We start from the raw sequence: 10,778 nt of genomic DNA, 5'->3' as shown, positions 1-10,778 counted from the left end.
ATTCATGCCAAGTTTCAATCCAATCCAAGCATGCCCTGATTTTTAGCGATTTTTTTACATTTCAAGCATCACCCCCTAACCCCAATTTACACCCCTTTTGATATCTCTGTCACTGTAAAAGTTAGAAACCTCAAAATCACCACAAGAGCTTGTTCATGCCCAGTTGGAGGGAAATCCGAGGCTCCAGTGATTTTGGGGGAATATTTGGAAAAAACCCACCCCATTTTCAGAAATCCAAATATCTCAGGGATTTTTAAAGCTGCAGACAGCTAAATGGGCTTTCGTTATTCATGGCCATTTCAAAGGAAATCCCAATGTCATGAATTGGGGAGTATTTAAAGATAAACCTAAATATGAATCTTCTTCCACACTTCAAAAATTTACTTGGAACTTCAAGAAGTCTAAACAGGGTGAGCGCAGGAAGGACTAATCCCCTGAGTTAAAGCAAGACATGTACAAACCGTCCCTGTGAGGCAGGCACAGAGGAGGAGAGGCAGCAGGCGGCTATGCCCCTGTAGCACTGGGAGCAAGCATGCCAGAGGCTGGTGGGGTTGACCCACAAAGCCCATCATCTAGTACCTCTCCTAGGCACCAGGAGGGCAGAGAGGCAGGCACACGATGTACGACTAAGCCATAGATGTATGGGGAAGCAGGCACAGACAAGCAGGGGGGGAGAGAGGGGCAGGGGGAAGGCCGGACCCGCCAGGAGAGAGGGGGGAAGCCGGACATCGGCGATGGCAAGGGTGGGGGCAAAGATCAGGGACAGGGCTGCCAAGGGAGGGGGCAAAGATCAGGGACGGGGCTGCCAAGGGATGGGGCAAAGATCAGGGACGGGGCTGCCAAGGGAGGGGGCAAAGATGGGGACGGGGCTGCCAAGGGAGGGGGCAAAGATGGGGACGTGGCTGCCAAGGGAGGGGGGGAGAAGATCGGGGACAGGATCGGGGATGGCGGATGGGGGAGGACGAGTGAGCAGGCAGGGGGCCATGGGGAGGGATCAGCAGCGGGTGGGGGGCTTAATTTTTTTAAAAAAACCACTTACATTCCCCGGAGTCTTCGGGGCGCACGTGGCCCCTTTAACAAAAAAACAAAACAAAATGGCCGACGCTGCAGGGCTTCCGGAGTCCCTGCGCGTCGTGCGTGTAGGAGGCGGGGCAGCGCGCGCTAAAGTTAGTGCGCCGTCGCCCCGCCTCCCTGCCGGCTTATCCGGCATCATCTAGCAAGGCCCTTACAGAGACAGGATAGAAATTGCTTTCAAAATAAATAAAAATAACAAGCATTACAGAGTCCCCACCCCATGTATGTGGTTCAGATTGTAGGAACATGCAATGTACTCAGTAGAAAAGCAAACAAGTAACTTTAGGAGATTGCTCCCAATGACCTTAAAGAGCAGCGAGTGTCTCTCATCAGCAGTGCACAACCTTTTTGGCACCAAAAGTGCACGTGATGCTGACTCAGGTGTTGTACCTGTGCAGTTCTTAATCCATATTACTCTTTCTTTAGACATAGCAGCAATTAAGAAAGAGCAATCTGTATGAGGATTGCTAGGGGAGGGAGTTTGGTGGTAGGAGGGTCAAGGCACCCTTGGGGGGTAACAGGCCGCGCACTCACTGCTAACAGACAATACATGTGGAATACTGTCACAATGGCCTGGCCTTCCAACCAGATTCTTCCTTTTAAGAAAATCTCTCATCTGTATTGATGGACATTTGAGCCATACACCCATATATTGGACTGTAAGTCTTAGACAAATTCATGGAGGAGGATAAGGCTATCAAGGTTTTCTAGTCATGATGGCTGTATGTTACCTCCAAGATCAGCAGCAGCATGCCCCTGAACACATCGTACGAAACAACAATGGGAGATGGCTATTGCCCTCAGATTCTCCTTGTGAGATTCCTAGAGGCATCTGCTTGGCGACTGTGAAAAACAGGATGCTGGATGGGAGAGGCCTTTGGTCTGATCCAGCCCAATTCTTCTTACGTAGTTATGTTCTACATATATGTATGTGCAAATCGGTCGTCCGACCTGGGTATAGGGGCGAAAGACTAATCGAACCATCTAGTAGCTGGTTCCCTCCGAAGTTTCCCTCAGGATAGCTGGCGCTCGTCCCGCGTCGGCCCCCCACCCGACCCGTCTTGAAACACAGACCAAGGAGTCTAACACGCGCGCGAGTCCGAGGCTCGACCCGAAAGCCCCGTGGCGCAATGAAGTTGAGGGCTGGCACGCGCCGGCCGAGGTGGGATCCCGAGGCCGCCGAGCGGAGGGCGCACCACCGGCCCGTCTCGCCCACCCCATCGGGGAGGTGGAGCGTGAACGCGCGTGCTAGGACCCGAAAGATGGTGAACTATGCCTGGGCAGGGCGAAGCCAGAGGAAACTCTGGTGGAGGTCCGTAGCGGTCCTGACGTGCATATATGTATGGGATACACCATCATTGTAATTTCAAGATATACTGGGACAATAAGAAGTGATTGTTTTGGTGTCACTGTAGTTATTAGCTTCTTAGTTCACTAGTGGGGTGGGTTTTTTGGGGAAAGGAGCAATATGGATTAGAGAAAAAACTAAACGCGAGTGCAGTTCTTTAATTGGAGTCAGGAGTAGAAACATCAAAGCAGCCCAGGAATGCTAACTAGGAGAGAATGTGAAGACAGTTTCTTTTTCCATTCAGTGACTTCTTGAGTGATATTTTAAAAAGAGACAAAAGTCCCGGACACAATTTCAGGAATTCCAAGTCACTATTTGTTTGCACTCTTTTTCTTATGAGTAGGCGGCGCAGTGGGTTCGGAGTTGAGCAGTGACGGGACTTTCACACCTTTCTGTTTCAACATTTGGTGAAAGTCCAGACGGTCAGTTATTATTTTCTGGAAGACAGATCCACAGTGGAGCTTTCCATTAGAAATGGAGACAGCCATTCTTTGCCCTGTTCTCTCTCCCATAACTTTTTTGCTCAGCCCAACCTCCACAGAATGACTTTACCTGCAAGGCCTCTAAAACTTCATCGTCAGTTATTTCTGCTTGGGGCGATTTAGTGCCGGGTGTGCTGTAGGTAGCCTGGATAACTTTGCTTCGAAATCTTTCAAACTTTCATTTAAAAAATGGGGAGAAGTAGATAGTGCTTTAGTTTTTAAAAAAAAACAACCTGAGAAGATGCCATACTTCAGAATCAGAGAGGCTTGACAATAACTAATCACAATATTCAAAATGTTTCATGCCACCTCCCAAAGAATATTAGAAATTTAAAAGCAGTTTTATACCCATTTACATAATACGGCTTTCCTCAAGTAACTCTGGGAACTGCAACTTTGTGAGAACAGTCAATATTCTGACAGCTAAAGTGTGTGTGTGTGTGTGTGTGTGTGTGTGTGTGTGAGAGAGAGAGAGAGAGAGAGAGAGAGAGAGAGAAGAAACTCTGCAGATGATGCCTAGTGTTGAGAACCCATGACCAAGTACAAACTTCTCCACATATGGCATCAAGGATTGCGAGCTGCCTTCAGTGCCATTTTTTGATAGAAAGGCGGAGTACAAAAGAAAGAAAGAAAGAAAGAAATCACTTTGAAACCAGAATATATTGGGAAACAATGTACCTATCTGTGTATTTTCAACATTTTATTCTGCATCAAAGAGCTATGCTTTCAAAGATTTAGCTCGGTGATAGAGCACCTGTTTTGTATGCAGAAGCTCCAAGGTTCAGTTCTCAGCATCTCCAGTTAAAAAGCTCAGGTTTTTAACAAGGTAGGTGATGAGATCCCAGAGAGACACTATCTCTGCTTGAGATCCTGGGGAGCCACTAGCTATCAGAGTAGACAATAGTGGGCAAGGTGGACCAATGGTCTGACTTGGTATAAAGCAGTCTAATATGATGGGAAGAAGATCCCAGGTTCAATCCTGAGCCCTCCTTTTCCTGGGATCCTAGAGAGTTGCTGTCAGAGTAAACAATACTGATTCAATGGACAAATAGCCTGAAGAGGGTAGCTTCTTAAGTTCAAGAAAAAAAGGGAGAGGTAGCTGCACCAATATTTTGTAGTTCCTTATGCATTTCAAGAATATATCAAGGGAAAGTGAAAAATATATACCGTATTTCTTCGATTCTAAGACACACTTTTTAATAGGGGTGTGCACAGACCCCCCGCTCCGCTTCACTTGCAGATCCGCCATTTTCCGGATCGGGCCGCTCCGCCCCGCCCCCGCTCCGCCCACTTCCGCTCCGCTCCGCCCGGAGCTCCGGATCCGGATCCGGAGCTCCGTTTCCCCCCCATAGGCTTGCATTGAAAGCTAAAAAATTATACAACTTTTTTTCTGTTCAAGTTAGAAACCTCATGTTTGGCACCATGACACCTCATGGGGATATACACACGCATGCCAAGTTTCAAAGCAATCCCATCATCCCCTGATTTTTGGCGAATTTTTGAAAATCGGGCACCCCACACACAACATCCCTGCGAGGTGGGCAGGGGAGGAGGGAGGGAAGGCAGGCAGGCATGCAGCTGGCATTTCTGGGGGCATAAGGAAGTGAGCCAAGGATAAGCCAGTAATGCATATAAAATGGAATAAATCAATCAATAAACAAAGGAGGGGTGGAATTAAAAGCAGCAGTGTTGCTCAATAAACAACAAGAAGAACTTTTTTTAAAAGGCTATATCTGTCTTTTACCAGCAATAGGGGGACGTGCCCGGGGGAGGGGGAAGTAGCTGCCAGTTCAAGACACTGACAGCCACAGCTCTGAGAAGAAGTAAAACGCTCACTTCGACTCAGAACAGGCATTGCTCCACCACTGAAAAGTGACCATTCACTTCAACTCATGATAGGCATTGCTCCACCGTTTTACTCTCTTTGGAAGGCTCTAATGGCCTTCCAGTGCAGGAGAGAGTGGGGGCACGTCCACGATGAGATGCCCTAGGGGAGCTCATCCCCTTGCACCACATCGATTCAGTTGTTCCCCAAGGTTAGGGTGGGGAGCAGTGCTGTGTTTCTATCTCTTATTCTTGGCTTAGTATATGATTTCAGGTTGTGTTTGTGCATTTGGTGGGGCTACTGTGTTAAAAAACACGGGGAAAAGCCCGTTCAGATGAAGAAAGAGAAGTTTCCCAGAATCCCAAGTTACCTGTTTTGCCTATGCCCTCCTCCAACTTTGGGATCATCATGACCGGGAGCTGACTCTGCCCCTCAGCCCTTTGAAAAAGGTATTTTTCCCGCCGATTTTTTAAAAACGTCTAGCCCGCGACCCGTACGATGCAGAAAGTTGAGAGTGGTCTCAAAATGACCCCCATCCACGACTCTCTGTGCACAAGAATTTTCAGAACGATAGCTTAAACCCCCCCCCCCAGTTATCCCCGATTCTTTCCCTCAATGCAATCCTATGGGCGAAAAGCCGAAAACGCAGTTTGAGCCGCGCGGTTGACCCGATTTTCACAAAAATATAGCCCGCGACCCGTACGATGCAGAAAGTTGAGAGTGGTCTCAAAATGACCCCCATCCACGACTCTCTGTGCACAAGAATTTCCAGAACGATAGCTTAAACCCCCCCGGTTATCCCCGATTCTTTCCCTCAATGCAATCCTATGGGCGAAAAGCCGAAAACGCAGTTTGAGCCGCGCGGTTGACCCGATTTTCACAAAAATATAGCCCGCGACCCAGACAACGCAGAGAGGTGAGAGTGGTCTCAAAATGACCCCCATCCACGACTCTCTGTGCACAAGAATTTCCAGAATGATAGCTTCAAAAACAACGTAGTTATGTGCGATTATTTGCCGCAATGCAATCCTATGGCGAAATGTTTTCAAGATGGCGACCGGAGCGCTCCGCCTGAACTTGGAGCTCCGAAAAATGGGCGCTTCTCTTCGCCTTGCTTCTAGGGGGTCCGCGGTCCGCTCCTACTCCGCCTCTGGGTAAGGCGGAGCAGGCCAATCCGCTACTGCTTCTACGCTCCTAATCGGAGCGGAGCACATCCCTACTTTTTAACCTAAATAAACAGCTCTAAAAATAGGGTGCGCCTTAGAATCGATGGCGTCTTACAATCGAAGAAATACGGTAGATGCAAAGCTCAGCGAGCAGGGCTTTCAAAGATTGTTTTGCTGGCTGATTGGAGCCTACAGTGCGCCCCGTGCAGCTCCGGCCCTCGTCAGCCGCGCCAGGAAGACACGCGGCTCCAAGAGTCAGGAGGCTCACATCCCCCCCCAAGCACCGGGTCCCCCTCCCAGCCGCCGCGCTGGGAAGCGCGCGTCCCACCTGGAACCCCTCACACCCGCGGAAAAACCTGTGCCCAGAGGCTAAAGTGCTGCTCCACCGAAGCTGCTCTCATGCGGCAGCTCCAGTCGTCTCTCTCCTCCACGTGCAGGGAGGCAGCCAAAAGAGGACGTTCCTGCAGCAGCCGCGAGCCGGGACAAGAAGCTGGGAGGGTAAGCGCCTGTTTTTGGCTTACCCCTAAGCCTCTCCCAGCCTAGTGGCCCCAAAACCCAGCTCCTTCTAAGAAATTCTAAGATATTCTAAGAAATTTATTTTTTCTTCGAATCAAAGCTTTTTTTCCCTGTTGGTGGCACTGAAATTAGTGTGCGCCTTCGAATCGATGGCATCTTACAATCGAAGAAATACGGTAATACAAAAACATCTTCAAAAACTAACTTATATATATGAAGAAAATGTAACAGTTTAAATACATATAACACAGAACAGAACAGAACAGAACAATGTATTTCTCATATTATACAGAATATATAATATACCAATGTTTTAAGTATTGCTATATTCAGAACTTACTTTTTAGTCGCATCCAAAACTTCCAAATGATTGCTTAGAGCTTTTTGCTTTTAATGCAGTTCAGGAAGGCTAAACATAAATAACCTCCAAAAGCATATACAAATGATTTCTCTTAGCCAGCTGTTTTCTATTAAGTGAACTCTATATGTCAATCTATGCTGTTTAAGAGACAGACTGAGAATTACTTTTTTTTAATACCAAATCCTGTTATCACTTACTTCTTTAAAGTAATAAAATCCAATTTAAATGTATTTTGTAAAACAACCAAAAACTAAGCAAACTATAACCAATATTTTATTAGAATCCATAAAGCCCCAGAACTCTTCAGGAGCCTCTGGAGTGGTAGGGCCCAGCCTTGGCAAGACTATTTATAAAAGTGAAAGCCTTGGGTATGATTCCCCCCATGGTGGTATTTGAGTATTGTGAATACCAATGTTTTGGAGGGGGGGGGCTGCCTCAAACCTACCACCTGGTTAGTTTGTTAAATATAATGTCAACATTATATGCAAAGGTTGCCCACTTTCACTGGTTTTATTTGTATTGGTTATAGAACTGGTTATAGAGAAGAGAAGATTGAGGGGAGACATGATAGCACTCTTCAAATACTTAAAAGGTTGTCACACAGACAAGGGCCCTCTTCTCGATCCTCCCAGAGTGCAGGACACGGAATGACGGGCTCAAGTTAAAGGAAGACAGATTCCAGCTGGACATCAGGAAAAACTTCCTGACTGTTAGAGCAGTGCGACGGTGGAATCAGCTACCTAGGGAGGTTGTGGGCTCTCCCACACTAGAGGCCTTCAAGAGGCAGTTTTCTTTGATAAAGAAATATTCTTGAAATGCATTAGAACAACAAAACATTGATGCAGCTTCCTCTTGAGTTGTTTTGGCTTTTCCAACTGTTTTTAAATCTCTGTTGTTGTTGTTCCTGTATTCCCAACTCTGTAACCCTTCTCCTGGTTCAACATTCCTACAGCCTGTTTATCTGCTCACACACCTCTCCTACATCTGGAATCCATTTTTTGGAACTGATTTCAGCTCGACAGTGGGCTCATCAACACCAACCAGTTTATTCCACTATGAAAGCGGTATGAAAGCGATATATAAAAGGCAGGAACCACACTACTGCTAGTGATATTGGAGTGCACTGCAGGATCTACGCTACTGCTTTATAGCGGTAATGAAGTGCACTGACAACTGTTGGGGCCCATGACACATCTACACCAAGCAGGATATAATACTATGAAAGTGGTATGAAAGCAGTATATGATATGTGTCAATGGGCCCCAACAGTCAGTGCACTTCAGTTCCACTATAAAGCAGTAGCGTGGCTCCTGCCTTTTATATACCATTTTCATAGTGGAATATCTGCTTGGTGTAGATGGCCCCAGTGTCATATTATCCCTCTTATCAGATGTTCACCTTCACTTGAGAAGATAGTGCCCTTCCTATTTACTTAATCTACCAAGAACAGGTTGCTTACCTGTAACTGTGGTTCTTTGAGTGGTCATCTGTGCAGTCACACCAATGGGCTCTGCGCCTGTGCGGAGACCTCACCAGGAAACTTCTAAAGCTAATGGCGTTTCAGGTGGGGACCCCTCCCCCACGACCAAGTGCGCATGCACCAACGTTCCCCACCTTTACCTCAGTCCTCGAAGACCGCCATAGTCCTCAAGGTACCGAAGGTACAACAACCTCCTTCTCCGATATCGTAAACATGACACCGAAGAGGGGATGGAGGGAGGGTTGTGTGACTGCACAGATGACCACTCGAAGAACCAGTTACAGGTAAGCAACCTGTTCTTCTTCATCGTGGTCTCTGTGCATCACACCAATGGGCGAATAGCAAGCTTACTCACCAGTGGAGGGTAGGTGTCTCATTGGAATATAGAAGAAAGCACCGCTCTTCCAAAGCCTGCATCCGCTCTTGCCCGAACATCCAGTCGATAATGCCGAATGAATGTTGATGGTGTCGACCACGTTGCTGCCCTGCAGAGGTCCGGTATTGGAACACCTCTTTGAAAGGCTGTCGAAGTCGCTACTGCTCTAGTAGAATGTGCTCTTATAGGGTCAGACAACGTTAACCCAGCCACTTGGTATGACAACTGGATAGTCTGCGCCACCCACTTCGAAAATCTTTGAGTCGATAAAGGCTGACCCTTTCTCTGTCCACCATAACAAATAAACAGTTTAGTTGACTTGCGAAAGGTACTTGTTCTTTCTTTATAGAAAGCCAGTGCTCTCCGTATGTCTAATGTATGTAACATACACTCCATTGGAGTAGCTGGAGATTTGAAGAAGGTTGGCAACACAATATCCTGGTTTACATGAAACTCCGACACCACTTTAGGCAGGAAAGACAAGTCAGGACGAAGATCCACCTTGTCCTTATGAAAAACTAGATATGGATGATCTATTCTCAAGGCGCACAACTCACTATCCCTTCTTGCCGATGTAATAGCTATTAAGAATGCCACCTTCCACGATAGCAACTGCAGTGAAGTCGCGGCTAACGGTTCAAAGGGCTTTGCTGACAAAACTTTCAACACCACTGACAAACTCCAGGTAGGTATAAATGGTCTTGCTGAAATAGTCAATTTTTTTAAACTTTTCAAATATTTTTTAACAACTGGAGGAGAAAATAAAGTATAACCTTCAAAACGAAGAAATTGCCGCTAAAAAAACACGAACTGATGACAGTTTCAAACCTCGGTCATGTAGTGAATTTAAAAACAGTAAAAGTTGTGCAATTGTGCACTTCTGCGGTAGAAACGCATTCTCATGTGCAAATTTCTCAAAAACCTTCCACTTTTCCTCATAAGTTCTCTTAGTGGATGGCTTACGAGCAGCGTCTATTATTCGCTGCACCGGAGACGGAAAATCCCTCCAATCTAACTTCGAATTCTCCACGCTGTCATACGCAAAGTTTGAAGCTCCAGATGTTGTATTTGTCCCTGACACTGCATTAGCAAGTTCGGTAACATTGGCAGTCTGATGTACTCCTTTGGGATGCCCTCATTAGAGGCGCAAACCATGGCTGCCTCAGCCAGCACGGAGTGAGCAGAATGCAGTCTGCCCTTTCCCTCAATATTTTCGCTAACACCCTGGTTATAAGCGGAATAGGCGGGAACATGTACAAAAGTCCCCCTGTCCAACTCAAGAGGAAGGCATCGCCTTGCGATCCCATCCCCCTCCCTGCTCTGCTGCAAAACATTTGGCAAACCTTGTTGCCCTCCGTTGCAAACAGGTCCAACCTTGGTACTCCCCATCAGGAAAACCAGGTGGTCAGAACCAAAGCATGTATCTCCCACTCGTGGGTTATTTGTCGTCATCCTGCTCAATTTGTCCGCAACTACATTTTCCGCCCCTGCTACATGAATAGCAACTATTCTGATGTCTCTTTCGACACACCAATTCAGGATCTGCATCGTCAATTGCAACAACAGGTAGGATTTTGTTCCACCCTGTTTGTTCAAGTATGCCACAACAGTTGTGTTGTCTGACGCTACTTGAATCACTCTTGCGCTTAAATGGATCTCGAAACTCCTTAACGCCTTTTCCACCGCCTTCAATTCTAAATAATTGATATGGCACATTTTCTCCTGAGTAGTCCACATCCTATGTGCCCTGAGTTCTCCACAGTGGGCTCCCCAGCCGGACATCGACGCATCTGTCGTCAGGATTTCAGATGGGGTAGGACATGCAAACGGAATGCCCTTCATTAAATTTTTCTCTACCATCCACCAATGCAATGATTGGCTCACTTCGTTTGGCAACTGAAAATACGTTGTCCACGCATTTCGTTCGATGTCGAAACACTGAATGAACCACATTTGTAGAGGCCTCATTTTGAGGCGTGCATACTTGACCACCACCGTTGTAGCTGACATCAGGCTGAGCAATCTTTGAATTTTGTAAGCCGGAACTTTCTGCAGCTGAAAAATCTCTGTTGCTAGCAACATTAAAGCTCGACACCGATCTATGGGTAGGTATGACCTGCCCTCCTCAGCATTGAGTCGTGCCCCTATAA

General features: G+C 46.9%; 1 protein-coding gene across 1 annotated transcript in view; it reads right to left on the bottom strand.

Moving 5' to 3' along the window:
- Positions 1–2,567: 2,567 nt before the first annotated feature.
- The window catches only part of CCDC27 (coiled-coil domain containing 27), a 45,339-nt gene continuing 37,128 nt past the window's right edge, over positions 2,568–10,778 (bottom strand). Inside the window, exons 12-13 of the mRNA XM_063145157.1 lie at positions 2,975–3,079; positions 2,568–2,859 (exon numbers count right to left, since the gene is read on the bottom strand). Coding sequence (XP_063001227.1) covers positions 2,734–2,859; positions 2,975–3,079 — 231 coding nt within the window. The 3' untranslated portion in view covers positions 2,568–2,733. The remainder of the gene's footprint in view (positions 2,860–2,974; positions 3,080–10,778) is intronic.

This window comes from Elgaria multicarinata, chromosome 20 (genome assembly GCF_023053635.1).
Source record: "Elgaria multicarinata webbii isolate HBS135686 ecotype San Diego chromosome 20, rElgMul1.1.pri, whole genome shotgun sequence".
NCBI lineage: Eukaryota > Metazoa > Chordata > Lepidosauria > Squamata > Anguidae > Elgaria > Elgaria multicarinata.
The sequence above is the reverse complement of the archived record's forward strand: the minus strand, read 5'-3'. Positions and strand labels throughout refer to the sequence as shown.